The sequence below is a fragment of the Meriones unguiculatus genome, chromosome 14 (assembly GCF_030254825.1).
Source record: "Meriones unguiculatus strain TT.TT164.6M chromosome 14, Bangor_MerUng_6.1, whole genome shotgun sequence".
Taxonomy (NCBI): Eukaryota; Metazoa; Chordata; class Mammalia; order Rodentia; family Muridae; genus Meriones; species Meriones unguiculatus.
Window position 1 is genome coordinate 23734694 of NC_083361.1, and position 15027 is coordinate 23749720.

The window sequence follows — 15027 nt, forward strand, 5'->3', positions numbered from 1 at the left end:
TTCCTGAGTAATTTCCTGAGGAGTACTCAAATAAGTTGTGCTTTGATGACAAAACAGTTACTGATTCTTCTTGGCTTTTTATTCTAATGGTAAAAGTCAGGATGCAGTTCTATAATCCAAACCATGACCTTGAAGTCATGGTCCCTGGAGAAAACTTTGAAAGACAATTTTTTTAAACCTTCCTGCTTATATTGGGGACAGTGATTGTTCTTATTCCTTCTGTGTTCTCTTCTCGATGCCATTCTTTCCAAGATGCATTTTTAGTCTCCCTTCTTTGTTCCCATACCACAATATTTTACCTAACTTCTTAGTACAATATTTTTTTAGGCAGGAAGTCACTATGTAGCCCAGGCTAGCCTTAAGAGAATTTGTAGTTGCTGACTCCTTCCTATATATATATATTATTTTGTGAAAGGCTGTTTTATTGATTCTATTTTTGTATAAAACACAAGGGAGAAACTTGACCAATCAACATATTCCTATGACCACAGGGAAAATATCAAACTCTCAAGTCTAAAAACATACAGATGTTTCTTTATCTTGTCTACAGGAGTTGTCTATGCTTTTCCATCAAACTGTTCTTAAGAATTCCACACACCCCACTGGGGTCCTCTGTCCCAGTTATAGACGGGGAGGGAGAGCAGGTGGGTTAACTCACTTCCTAGGCAGTTTTCTGCTGACCCTTCTTTCCAATCAGAGATTTGTAGTTTTGCGGGATCACACTGCCTCCTGCTATCCTAGCTTTCATAAGTAAATCTAGCTTTTGAATTGCAAGCTGGAAGTGACGTGGAGTGGTGCCCTTTACTTAGAAGCATTTCCGGCTAAGTCCAGCCCCTCAGCTGTGAGGTGCTCCAGAGTTGCGGCGCAGTTGTACACAGCAGCTGTGCTGTACACAGCAGCAGTGGCAGCCACCCATGGCTTGTGATGCTGGTTGGTCTTCAAGTGCTTCCTGTGGATGCAGCCCGCAGGAAACTGTAGCCCAGCTCTCTGTGAGTGAGACACCGCCCTGGCCTTCCCATTCGTTATCTTTCCCAGCTTTGCCCCCCGCCATGGTCTCAGCCCGTGTTGCTGCCGCCGTTCTTGCTTTCCAGTGGATTCTTAAAAACTATACTCTACCAGCCTTTCAAGTTGATTATCAGGATGGACTGTGAGTTTGGGATTTTCAAAATGAAAAAAATCACAGTATTGTTTTTATGTTCATGAAGGTTTTTAACATGTGGAACCAAACTTCTCTACCTTTGGACTTCATCACATACAAATTCTATTCCTGGAGTAATCCCCAAAAAAGGCTATGTCATGGAAAGAATTGTGCTACAGGTAATGAGAGTTCTTTATGAAGGGGTTTAAATGTGAAAGTCTTTGTAGAAGGTGTTTTGTATATAGCATAACTTGGATTGTTAATCATTAGTAACTGTTTACAGTTTCTAAGAAACTAAAACATGTTCTGTATCTATTCTAAGAAATATAAACATGCTTTTGATAATGACCAGCTGTTGATAATCACTATGAACAGGAAGAAAAAAAAAGCATCAGCTTTTTGCTTTTTTTTTTTTGGTTTTTCAAGACAGTGTTTCTCTATGTAGCCTTGGCTTTCTTGGACTTGCTTTTAAACCAGGCTGGCCTCGAACTCACCTGCCTCTGCCTCTGCCTCCCTGAGAGCTGGGATTAGAGGTGTGTGCCACCATAACTATCAACTTTATGCTTAATATGAATTTACCTAGATTGTTATAAAAATCAGTTTTATGAAAGACAAAGATGCTAATGTGGAAAATATGGGTTAAAATTTGAGTGATTTCACCAGGCGGTGGTGGTGCACACCTTTAATCACAGCACTCAAGAGGCAGAGGCAGGCAGATCTGTGAGTCTGAGGCCAACCTGGTCTGTAGAGTGAGTTCCAGGTCAGCCAGGGCTACACAGAGAAATCCTGTCTTGGGGGGTGGGGGAGAATGGAGGAGAAGGACACATACACACATAGAAAAAAATTCAGTGATTTTTATTAAATTTTTCAGGTTGATTTTCCTTCTCTTGCATTTGACATTATTTATACATCTCCTCAAATTGATAGAAATATTATACAGCAATACAAGTTGGAAACGCTGGAGAATGATATAAAGGGGAAACTTCTAGATATTCTTCACAGAGATTCATCATTTGGGTATGCTTTGTTTATTTCTTTCTTGGGACTCTCCTGTGGTATAAAGCTTAGGTTAAGGGCTTTTATTACAGCCTGTGGTTTAGAATTGCTCTTGATGTGGAGCAGGCTGTACAGGCCTGGGAGTGCAGAATGATCCCAACGCTGCCAAGAAAGACTGCCTACATACAAATTAGGGAATTGCATAAATCTGTTTTTTAGGTTTTTTAAAATTAAGTATATCTAGAATGCACATGTATGTGTCTGTGGCCATGTGGAGAGAGGTCTGCATGGCATGTCTTCTTTGTCTCTTTAACTCATTTTTTGAGACAGACTTTGTTTTTAAATGAAACATTTTTTATTTAACTTTTAATTTTATGTGCATTAGTGTGAAGGTGTCAGATCCCTTGGAATTGGCATTACAGACAGTTGTGAGCTACCATGTGGGTACTGGGAATTGAACCCCGGTCCTTTGGAAGAGCAGATGTTGCTCTTAACCACTAAGCCATCTCTCCAGCCCCCGAGATAGGCTCTTACTGAACTAGAACTTACACTTGGCTACGCTGGCTGGCTAGGGAGCTTTAGGAATCTTGCCTCTCTTATTTCCTATGCTTGGGTTACAGATGCACACTGCCACACCAAACTTACATGTTAATGCTAGAGTTCTAATCTCAGGCCTTGATGCCTACAGAGCAAGTACCTTATCCACTGACCTATTTACCCAGACCTATTCTTACTGTATTTGTGTACATGTATGTGCATGAGGAGTGTAGAAGTCAACATTAAGAATCCTCCTTAGTAACTCTCACTGTATTTTTTGAGACAGGGTCTCTTACCGAATCTGGAGCAGGCCAGCAATTAAGTAGACTGGCTGACTGTCAGGTCTTAAGCATCGGCTTGTCTCATTTCTAGCACCAGATGCTTTAAAACAAAACAAAAGCCATCAGCGCTGGCAGTTGAAGTCACTGAATTCAAGTACTTACACTTACCTAGCAAGCACTCCCAACTGAGACATATTTCAGTCCCTCCTGTATTGTCAAAGGCAAGCAGGCTGTGAAATGTATTTATAATAGGCACCAGTTAATGAATTTGCTTAACCTATAAAGAATCTTTCCATGGGCTGACAAGGTGGAACAGCAGATAAAAGTGCTTACCAGTCAAACCTAGCCACCTGAGTTAATCCTATGTATAGGCTACGTAAAGGTGAAAGGAAAGCTCAGAGTCCAAATGTTGTCATCTGCCACACATGCTCCATGGCATGCATGCCCAAGAATGTATTGTACACAGCACCAATAAATTTTTAAAAGAACCTTTTTATGTTAATAAACAACTAAGTCTTAACAGAAAGGGGATGAATAGAAAGCCCTTTGGGAAAGAACTTCAATTTCTCTTAGACGTTTACAATTAAGCCCTTAAAAATGAGACTTAAAATAATACAATGTTATCTTACAGCCAAGTGGCAAAATTTTAAAATCATCATCTTTATGAAGCTATGTTGAAAATATACATACATACAAAGAATTATTTTATTGGCAGAATATTTAAAGACCACATCTGTTGGAGAGCAGTTGACAAAATTTGTAAATGTTATGATGTGTATACACTGCAACCTAGCAATGCTTCTTCCTGACATAAAGTAGAGAAAACCCTCATATAGTTTCTTATGGAAACAAGACTGTTCTTTGTCCGTTGATGGAAATTAAATTATCTAGTTAACAACAGTGACTATTTATAGCTGTGAATACTAGTACATGATCCAGTAAATAGAGAAACCAAGCCAGATAGTCATCAACACAGAGAAAATAAAATCTAAAACATGGTCATGTGGATACTTCTATGTGAATAGACTATCTCTGGAAGCATAGCATATGCTTGTCTGTAGAAGAATTAGGAAGACTTCTGTCTTAGTTCAGGTACCTATTGCTGTGATGAAACACCATGACCAAAGCAACTTGGGGAGGAAAGTGTTTGTTCGGCTTACACTTCTGCATCACTGTTCATCACAGAAGGAAGTCAGGACAGGAACTCAAGCAGGGCAGGAACCTACAGGCAGGTGCTGATGCAGAGGCAGTGTAGTAGTGCTGTTTACTGCCCTGCTCCTCATGGCTTGCTCAGCCTGCTTTCTTCCAGAACTTAGGACCACCAGCACAGAGAGGGCACCACCCATGATAGGCTGGGCCCTCCCTCCTGTATCACTACTTTAAAAATATGCTATGGGTTTGTCTGAATTTTCAGTCCAAGTTTTCTCCTCTCGGATAACTATAGCTTGTGTTAAGTTAACTGAAACTAGCCAGCACAACTTCGTTATGCGCTTTTTGTTATATTTGTGGACTTTTTCGTACTGAACATGAATGAGATGAATACATTTTTACTTGTGTGCTATAAGCACAAAGATGAGTGGGTGAGCCAGCCGTGCTGTTGCACACTGTAATTCTAACACAGGCAATGGAGGCAGGAAGCCATCTTTAATTACCTAGCAATTTTGAGGCCAGCCTGGGCTACATAAGAACCTGCCTCAAAAAGAGTGAGTAATAAAAGTGAAATATTTCATGACCATGTCGTTGAACTTAACTCAGAATATCTCTAAAATAATTTCCCCATTTTGACTGTTTTTCAATTTTAATCCAACTATGTGCTTCCCTAAAAATTCAAACAGCTTTTGTTTTCTCCGTTGTGTTTGATTTTACTTGTATGTATGGATGGAATCCTTGCTGTCTTATAGGGTGAACTCTGCTCATTCAACTCTTGCTTTGTAGTGCTTTGGCATCTTGTTGGAAATACCCTTTATTTTAATAAATATGATGCTTCTGTCAAGGCAGAATGATTTTCATCTCCAGGTGAGGGTAGATTAGTGATGTTTGCTGTGCATTAAATATTTGTTACATATTAGTATTAATAGTATCAAGAAGTGACTGTCATAAATGAATGCATTTCTTCTTTGAATTTATAATTATTGAGATTATAACCATATAATTCTACTGAGAAGTAATTTAATTCTATTATATATGCAGACTTTCTAAAGAAGATATGGTCTTTCTGTGGGAAAAACGCTATTATTGCCTCAGACATCCAAATTGTCTTCCTAAGATACTAGCAAGTGCCCCAAACTGGAAATGGGCTAATCTTGCCAAAACTTATTCATTGCTGCACCATTGGCCACCATTGTGCCCGTTAGCTGCATTGGAGCTTCTTGATGTAAAGTAAGTCAGATATATTTATTTGATGTATTGTCAAATCTTACATCAATGTGTTATGCTGCAGGGGTACTCCCTTTTAACATGAAAACAACATAAGATAATGTAAATGTGTACATATAGTTTACATAAATTTAATCTTTTTATTGAGATGGTCAAGAAAGCATTTTGTATAATTTAAAACAACCTAAAAAAAGAGTGAAGTGGCTAATTATGACTAATACGTCTTAATTATTATGTAATTTACAAAAATTTTGGGGTCTTTTTCTTTTTGTTTTTTGAGACAGGTTCTCTGTGTAGTTCTGCTTGTCCTAGAACTCACTTTGTAGACCAGGCTGGCCTCAAACTCATGAAGATCTGAATTTATACTTATTAATAATATTTTATGATGAAGACAAAATTAGTTTTTATGAAGGTAAAATTTTGCAATAATCTGGGAGTTGAATCTGTGTTTACACAGTGTTTTTCTACTTTAGTAAAAAGGAAAAGGGTCCTGGAGAGATGGCTCAGAGGTTAGGAGCACTGGCTACTCTTCCAGAGGTCCTGAGTTCAGTTCCCACGGTAGCTCATGACCATCTATGATGAGATCTGGTGCCCTCTTCTGGCATGCAGGTGTACATGCAGACAGAACGCTGTGTACATAATAAATAAATCTTTTAAAAAAAAGAAAGGTATTAAGGGGGTGGGTGAGAGGGTAATAGAACACATATGATACGAAAGTAGAAGCAGAAATAGTAAGAATGGAAGGGTTTAAGTGGAGCTTGTGAACCAGGCAGTGGTGGCACATATCTTGAATCCCAGCACTTGGGATACAGAGGCAGGTGGATTTCTGAGTTGAAGGCCAACCTGATCTACAAATGAGTTCCAGGACAGCCAGGGCTGCACCAGAGAAACTTTGTCTTGAAAAAAACAAAGAACAAAACAAACGAAGTGGAGATTGTAGGGGAGGCTGAACCAGAACTAAGTATGTTTGAAAATTCCAGTAGGAACTTGCTTTGTAAACTAGGCTGGCCTTGGACTTAGAAATTGGCTTGCCTATGCCTCCTAAGAGCTGAATTTAAAGGCATGTATTGCCAAAGCAGCACATTGGTTTTGAGTAAGAGCCATTTGGATCTTCTTTGTCAGGGACAGACTAAAATTGTGTTTTTGGTTAATGCAGTTACATTAGCAAAAAAAAATCACTATTAAATCTTGATTTTTCTGGTGTTCTAGATTTGCTGATCAGGAAGTACGATCTTTAGCTGTGAGCTGGATTGAGGCCATTAGTGATGATGAACTAATAGACCTTCTCCCACAGTTTGTGCAGGTAGGAGTTTTTACTAGGCTGCCTTGCTTCTTACCCACCCTACTTCTACGGGGTAGGGAACTGGCTGTGGAACTCTTTGTTATTTTAAAATGCTGTTGCAGTCCAGGAGAATTGTTGAGGCAGTGTGTGAGAAGATAGTGTTATCTCCCATAACTGTCGTCTGCCTTACTTAGTTTGGCATACGTAGGATCATATGATTACCACATGAATTTGTAATTCTCAAACCTCTTAAATCTCAACCTTGGGCTTTTTTTTTTTTTTTTTTTTGCCATACTCGTGTGTTTGGTTTTTTTGTTTTGATTTGTTTTGTTTTTTTGTTATTTGAAACAGGATCTCTCTGTGTAGCTTTGGCTGTCCTGGAACTGGCTGTGTAGACCATGCTGGCTTGAACTCACAGAGATCTGCTTGCCTTTGCCTCCTGTGTGCTGGTATTTAAGGCATATTGCCATCACACTCAGCACAGTTATTTGGGGGAAAAAAAAAAAACTTACTTTGGAAGAATGGCACTGCTTCAGCTAGGCAAGCCTTCTACCACTGAGCTGTAAAACCTAGCCATTTCATCTTTTCACCAATGAGTAATATTTGGTCTATATATTTGATACTTTCATCTGAACAATTTAGTATGGTTTGACTGCTAATAACTCTTATTTCCTCTTACACATAGGCTTTGAAATATGAAATTTACTTGAATAGTTCACTAGTGCGCTTCCTTCTGTCCAGGGCATTGGGAAATATCCAGATAGCACACAGTTTGTATTGGTAAGATTTAAATTTTATCAGGCGGCTCCTTTCTTTTGCAGGTATTGACAGAGTTGATGTAATTGTTAAATATAAACATTGTGTTCATGATACTTGTAGATAACCAGATGTGTAATGAACTTATTTTAAGGAAGCTAATTTAAAAAAAAAACAAAATTAATGAAATTGACAGTATTTTGACATTATGGATTTATAATAACTAATGAGCTTTTTCTTGCTTATATGATTTCATTTCCTATATATCCAAAATAGAACTTGTTAAACTGATCTTTGCAGGAGTTTCACAGAAGTGGCTGACCTAAGTATTTTTGTTGCTTTAGGCTTCTCAAGGATGCTTTGCATGATACACATTTTGGAAGCAGATATGAACATGTGTTGGGTGCTCTCCTCTCAATAGGAGGAAAAGGACTCAGAGAAGAACTTTCTAAGCAAATGAAACTTGTACAACTTTTAGGAGGAGTGGCAGAAAAAGTAAGGCAGGCTAGTGGATCAACCAGACAGGTATGTACCTATGAAAGAGAATACAAGTATTCTGTCTGGTATTTTTGCTTTGAGACAGATCTCTCTATGTAGCTGGGCTGGCCCCTGTATCTTCTTGCCTAGGCCTCCTAAGTGCTGGGATTGCAGATTCTTGCCACCTCACTTAGGCAGTTGGTACTTTTTTATTTAATGTTTTTATTGATTATTTGGAAATTTCACATAATACAACCCGATCCCATTCACTTTCCAGTCCTCGCAGGTCCATCCTCAACCCTTATGACCTCTCCCAAAACAAAAGAGGAATAAAAAGGGGGGGGGGAAGAAATATCAAGTCAGATTTCTGTTGCCCATATACTCAATGGAGCATAGTCGAACTTCCAGTGGCCAGCTCCTTAAAGAAAACTGATTCCTTTCCCTATGCAACTACTATCAGTTGTGAAGAGCTACACTTCAGCATCCTTATCACAATTTTTAAGAGTTATCGTCTTACTTGGGTGGTTGGAATTTTAATAAGAACTCTGTTGAATCTATACATCAATTTTGGAAATATGATTGAAATAATGTGTTTGTTTATATATTTACATCAGTCATCTGTATATCTATATATGTATGTATGTATCTATATCTATCTATCTATCTCTATCTCTCTATCTCTCTATCTATCTGCTTTTTTTTGGAAACAAAATCCTGACTGTCCTTAAACTCACTCTGTTGAGCAGGGTGGTCTCAAACTCACAGAGAACCTCCTGCTTCTGCCTCCCATTGCTGAATTAAAGGTATGCACCACACCACCCAGTTTAATAATGTATCTTAATTCTTGAATTCAGCTTGTCATCCAATTCATGAACACAGGGAGGATGTCATTCTATTTAGGTGTTCTTAAATTCTTTCAAAAATTGTTCCTGTTTTTGTTTTGTTTTGTCTTTTTGAAAATAACTCTTTTTTTACTTGGAGAATCTTGTCAGCACATAAAGTTACACTTCACATTCAATAGGTACATAATTTTACAAAGTATTTAGAGCACGATTTCTGAGCCTCCATATATGTTGTTTATACATTTTTTCTTTTCCAAGTAATGCTGCTGTAAACATGATTGCATACATCTTTACCCATCCTCTAGCATTTCTTGGTTCTTTCTTTCTTTTTTTTTTTTTTTTTTTCAGAGCTGAGGGTCAAACCCAGGGCCTTATGCTTGCTAGACAAGCACTCTATCACTGAGCTAAATCCCAACCCCTCCTTTCTTTCTTTTTATGTTTTGAAAGGATGGAGTCTGGAGTCTGCCGAGGCTAGTCTCCTGAGTTATCTTGCAAGCCTGTTTCAATCTCCCTAGTAGCTCTGTGTGTGTGTGTGTGTGTGTGTGTGTGTGTGTGTGTGTGTGTATATGTCACTGCTCCAGGCTTGCTTTAGTGTCTTTATTCCTACAGACAAAATAGTTGAGTTAAGAGGTATATACATTTTTATCTATAATGACTTCTGTTAGATATCTTGTTTTCTCAGAAAAAGCTACACATGTCTAGGCATGATGGCAGTATGCCTTTAATCCCAGCAGTTGAGAGGTAGAGGTAGGAAAAATTCTGTGATTGCAAGGCCAGCCTGGTCTACATAGTGAGTTCCAGGCCAGCCAGGGCTATATAGTGGGGAGCTATCTCATAAATACAGGATAGATATTGACAGGTGGACACTGGTAGGTATATGGGCATTACTAATTGGATTCAGTAATGTTGGGAAGGAGGTGTGTTAGGGGATGTAGGAGGAGGTGGCTATGAGCAAGATACATTGTATATACATAGATGAAATTTTTAAAGAAGGATCTTCAGTGCTTGCAGCACAAGCCTGAATTTGGATCCCCAGTACCCACGTAAAAAGGCAACACAGTGGTACGTGCCTGAATCTCAGTGGTGGGGAAGCAAAGACAAGAAGATCCCTGGGGGCTCACTGGCCAGCTAGTACATATGTACAATGTATATACTCAAAATGAATAGATCTTCATTTTTATGATGTACTTACAGAAGCAATTTCTTCCCTAGGTAGTCCTCCAAAAGAGCATGGAAAGAGTACAGTCCTTTTTTCTGAAAAATAAATGTCGTCTTCCTCTCAAACCAAGTTTAGTGGCAAAAGAGTTAAATATTAAGGTAACACAATATTCTCAAGTTCTATAAACTTCAAATAATGCACAAGAAGAAGAGAATTTCTTAATACAAGTGAGACTGAGACATGTAGTTTGTAAGTACATAGGAAAGGGTGTCTATCGTTAGGTTTGTTTTTACCTAATCAGTATTCCTGAAAGAAGTAGTGTCAGATTTTTGTACTACTTTGGGTTTTGTTTATGTTCTTAAGTTAGGGTTATGAGCTTATGCTAGCTTTTTGGTATTTTATTTTAAGATAAGATTTTGTAGCTCAGTAGTAGAGCATTTGTTTATTGTGTACAAGTTGAATTCAATCCTCAGCCCCACAAAAATTAGGTAAAATGTGGTTTCATCTTTCCTATGAAATTATTAAAATGTTAGTATTTGATTGTTTGGGAATGAATTTCACCAGTACATATGTGTAAGTGGAGCTGGAGCTCTTGTCCCCAATGAGGATGAGTATCACACAACTGTGTGTTTTGTTGAGATATTCAGATACTTAGAAGTTCAGCCAGGCTTTAAAGGTTTTGCACCAGATTTTTAAATTTTTGCTTTTCTGCCTTTATAGAGAAGCTATTTTACTAATATATATTATATTTAAATTTCAAGAGATATTTACATATATTATTGGCAGATCATATAAGTGCTAGTTAACTTCCATTGTTTGATTTTTCTATAATTTAAAGCAATAGATGAAAAGCAAAACATCAGGATCAATAAATTCAAAATTCATTTTTATGCTGCTGTCAACCTTTCTAATGCTCAGTGTTATATTTGCAGTCATGTTCTTTCTTCAGTTCTAATGCTATGCCTCTTAAAGTCACAATGGTGAATGCTGATCCTCTTGGGGAAGAAATTAATGTCATGTTTAAGGTGAGAACACTAGAGTTATTCTTTGATTTTGTTCTTTTGGGTTTTTGGGGGGAAGGAAATTGGTTTGATTTTGTTTGGTTTTGAGACAGGATCTGTCTATGTAACCCTGGTTATCCTGGAACTTGCTTTGTAGACCAGACTAGAATTGAACTTGCAGATATCTGCCCATGTCCGCCTTCTGAGTGCTAGGATTAAAGGCATATGCCGTCATGCCAGGCTTCCTCTTGTTTTTTAGTTTGGTTTTCAGTTTTTTGAGACAGAGTTTCTCTGTGTAGCCTTGGCTGTCCTGCAACTCATTCAATAGACCAGGCTGTCCTCAAATTCAAAGATCCACCTGCCTTTGCCTCCAAGTGCTGGGATCAAAGGCATGCACTGCTACCGCCTGACCTTATATTTGTTTTTTAATGATAATTTCTCCATGTTGCCTGGTTGAAGGCCTTTTCCTGCTTTAACTTCAAAAATACCTGGAACTATACCATGGATTTGCACCATGTGTCCAGTGAGGTTACTGGGGGAAAAAGACATCTTAAAAATTCCCTTAACCAAGTTTATTAAATATTTATTTATTATTGAAGTTGAATCAGAAATATTTAAGCTGTTGGCATGCAGCTGTAACCTAATGCTCAGGAAATGTTGGAAAGGTAGACCACAAGTTCTAGGCCTTGACTATGAGACCCTGTCTCAAAAAAACAGACTAAGACAGGAACAATTTGAATAGTTCTGTAAAATCATTACTGACATAAACTTTTCCCAGATAGAACTTGGGGCAGCTTCAGCCTTAGGCCAACCTGATTGAGCATATCACAACAGGAAGGCATCGTTAGGTTTGCCAAGCTGCAAAACCAGAAAGAATGACATTACTTAGGGATTGTTTGTGTGAGACAGTATCTCACAGTATAGTCCTGGTTGACCTTGAACCTTGGATCATCCTGTTACAGCTTTCCCATGTGCTGGGACTTACAGGGGTATGCTGCCGTACCTGGCTTTTGGTTTTTTAAAAAGTAAAGATTACCTATGTGAAGCACAAGGGCTGGAGTATTAGAAAAGAATCTGTTACCTGTTTTAATTTTGTGAGTTGTGATCATGATGTGTATACTTTGAAGAAAGAATGGAGAGTTCTGGTTAATTTATTAAGTTGATTAATTGGAGGCTTACAAAGACAGCTTAAATTGAACCTTTCATAGTTACAAGTTGCTGCTCATTTTACTGATAGTAATGCCTTTTCCTAAAACAGTACCATCTGTTTTAATGATAGACAGTTTAGAAATTGTCTCAATATTTGTTAAGGCAAATCTTCCTTAATCTTTTTCTTAATTTTTTTGGCTAGCCTCAAAAATATATTTATCATTGTTTGTGTTAAAATTACGTTATTCAGTCAGGTGTGGTGGTGTACATATTGAATCTCAGCACTTAAGAGGCAAAGGCAGATGGATCTCCTGAATTCAGGGCCAACCTCGTCAATATAGCCAGTTCCAAGGCTGTAGAGTGAGACCCTGTTTCAAAAGATAATAACAATAAAATAAAAATAAGTGACGTGTTGCAGTTTTTAAAAGAAAATGAAAATGCTGAGATTCCAGTTGAAGTTCATTATTTTAGGAGGACTAATATTTAGATTTATTCATTGTATGTGTATGAATGTGTGTACATGCATGCTGGTACACTGTGAGATCAGAAAAAGGCATTGTAGTTCCTGAACCTGGAGTTATGGACAGTTGTGAGCCATGCGTAGGTGCTGGAAACTGAAGCTAGGTCCTGTGCAAGAACAACAAGTGATCTTACCTGTGTCATTTCTCCAGCCCCAAGAAGACTGATTTTTTAAAGACTTTTATTTTTAAATGTTGTAGATTTATAGATGATTATAATTCTCATTGACATCTTATTTAACTATAATGTTATATTCAGAATAATAGCATTGATACAGTCAAGAAATAAGTTATCACAAGAGCCCTTTGGTTTCTTTTTTGTTGTTTTTGTTTATTTGTTTGTTTTTCAAGACAGGGTTTCTCTTTGTAGCCTTGACTATCCTGGAATTTGCTCTGTAGACCAGGCTGGCCTTGTACTTAAAGATCCCAGTGCCTCTGACTCCCAAGTGCTGGAATTAAGGATCTCACCACTGCCTGGCTTCATTTTATTTTTTGATTAAAGGTCTTTTACATACTCTAAAATTCAACTTTAAATGTACCGATGAACAGAGTTCAGTGGTAGAGTGCTTGCCTAGTGTACACAAGGCTAAAGACTCAATCCTCAGCACTTCAAAATTAATTAATTAAAATGCACTCTTCATAAAGTGGAGACGGGAAGAGTTTTAAGTTTCTCTAGGACACCACAGAAGAGTTCAGTGCAGCTCTCATAATTCCTTCTCTGTACATTAAAGTCCAAGTGCCCCTCAGATTTTACAGCATGTAAAAAGTTCTTGAGAAAAGCTGTGATTTTTATTTCCTTAAATTTCAAGGTTGGTGAAGATCTTCGACAAGATATGTTAGCTTTACAGATGATAAAGATTATGGATAAGATCTGGCTTAAAGAGGGACTGGATCTGAGGATGGTGATATTCAAATGTCTGTCAACTGGCCGAGATCGAGGTAGGGGTCTGTTACTTGGGTCTTGATTTTTTACTTTTGCCTCATGTACATAGCTTACTTTTGAGCTTAGTTTTGGTTGTATACTTACCAGGGCCTCGTGCAGGCTTACAGCAGTCTCATTTATTTACATCTAGTATTGCTTATTGGCTGGATTATTTATAATTAAATCCTTTTAAAACAACTATAAACCGTTTAATAGAACTACTAACAAAACAGCTCAGTAAGTAGTCCTAATAAACATTTGTAGTAGCCAGAAGTGTAGATTAATTTGACCCAATAAGAAATTCATTTACATAAGCCAATTTTGGGTTTGTTTCCATGGAATAAATAGTGATAATGTTTTTGTTTTTGTTTTTGTTTTTTTCATAAAAGTAGAATTTTATTCTGTTATTTGATAAATTTTTCAGTTTTATTTTGTTAATTGTGTGTGTTGGGAAGATGGGCACACATGTATGGAGTTCAGAGAACAACTTTCAAGAGTCCGTTCTCAGTCAGGTGGTAGTGGCACATTCCTTTAATCCCAGCACTCAGGAGGCAGAGGCAGGTGAATCTTTGAGAGTTCTAGGCCAGCCAGGTCTACAGAGCTAGTTCCAGAACAGCCAGGACTACACAGAGAAACCTTGTCTCACAAAACCAAAAAGGAAAAAAATAAGAGTCATTTCTTTTTCTTTTCTCTGAATTCTAGGGCTTGAGCTCAGGTTGTCAGGCTAGCATGGCAGGCACTTTTAAGTCACTGAGCCATCTCAGTCCTCAGTTGATAATTTTTGAAATAATGACTGATAACAATTCACTATATTATATACATATATATTACATATTCATCAAATGACACCATCATTGTTCTTAATATAAACATTCATTAGACACCTACCACATGAATAAGACATACAGACAACACTCACACAAGTCAATCATTACATCTTAGACACTTCATTTTTTTCCTGAGATAGGGTTTCTCTGTATAGCCCTGGCTGTCCTAGAACTCGCTGTGTACACCAGGCTTTGAACTCAGAGATCTGCCTGCCTCTGCCTCTGGAGTGCTGGGATTAAAGTCGTGCACCACCACAACAACCTGTCGGTTTTTTTTTTTTTTACTTTATTACACACACACACACACATACATATGTGGATGTTTTGCTACAAGTATCTTTGTGTACTATGTGAGTGCTTGGTGCCTGTGGATGCCAAGGGGATACTAGATTTCCTGGCACTGGGGTTACAGATAGCTGTGAGCTAGCTACATGTGAGTGCTGGCGTTCAAACCTGGTTTCTCTGGAGGAGAAGCCAGTACTCTTAACTGCTGAGCCATCTCTTCAGCCCTTGGATGCCTTTTAAAAATAAGATAATTTTAGCTGCTCACATTTTTCAGCATGACTTGCAGGTTTGGGATCTTATTTCAAGGATTAAAAACGATAGATAGATAGATAGATAGATAGATAGATAGATAGATAGATAAATAGATAGATAGATAGATCGGTTGTTTTTTGAGACAAGTTTTCTCTGTGTAGCTCTGGCTGTCGTAGAACTCACTCTGTAGACCAGGCTGGCCTCAAAATCGCAGAGATCCACCTGCCTC

At 38.0% G+C, this 15027-nt stretch overlaps 1 protein-coding gene across 4 annotated transcripts in view; it reads left to right on the top strand.

Moving 5' to 3' along the window:
• The window catches only part of Pik3c2a (phosphatidylinositol-4-phosphate 3-kinase catalytic subunit type 2 alpha), a 103608-nt gene that overhangs the window by 70576 nt on the left and 18005 nt on the right, over window positions 1-15027 (top strand). For all 4 annotated transcript variants that reach the window (XM_060366973.1, XM_060366972.1, XM_060366974.1 and 1 more), the window contains 9 exons: window positions 1206-1317; window positions 2010-2155; window positions 5143-5331; window positions 6538-6631; window positions 7296-7390; window positions 7711-7891; window positions 9898-10002; window positions 10777-10869; window positions 13322-13451. In XM_060366973.1, coding sequence (XP_060222956.1) covers window positions 1206-1317; window positions 2010-2155; window positions 5143-5331; window positions 6538-6631; window positions 7296-7390; window positions 7711-7891; window positions 9898-10002; window positions 10777-10869; window positions 13322-13451 — 1145 coding nt within the window. The remainder of the gene's footprint in view (window positions 1-1205; window positions 1318-2009; window positions 2156-5142; window positions 5332-6537; window positions 6632-7295; window positions 7391-7710; window positions 7892-9897; window positions 10003-10776; window positions 10870-13321; window positions 13452-15027) is intronic.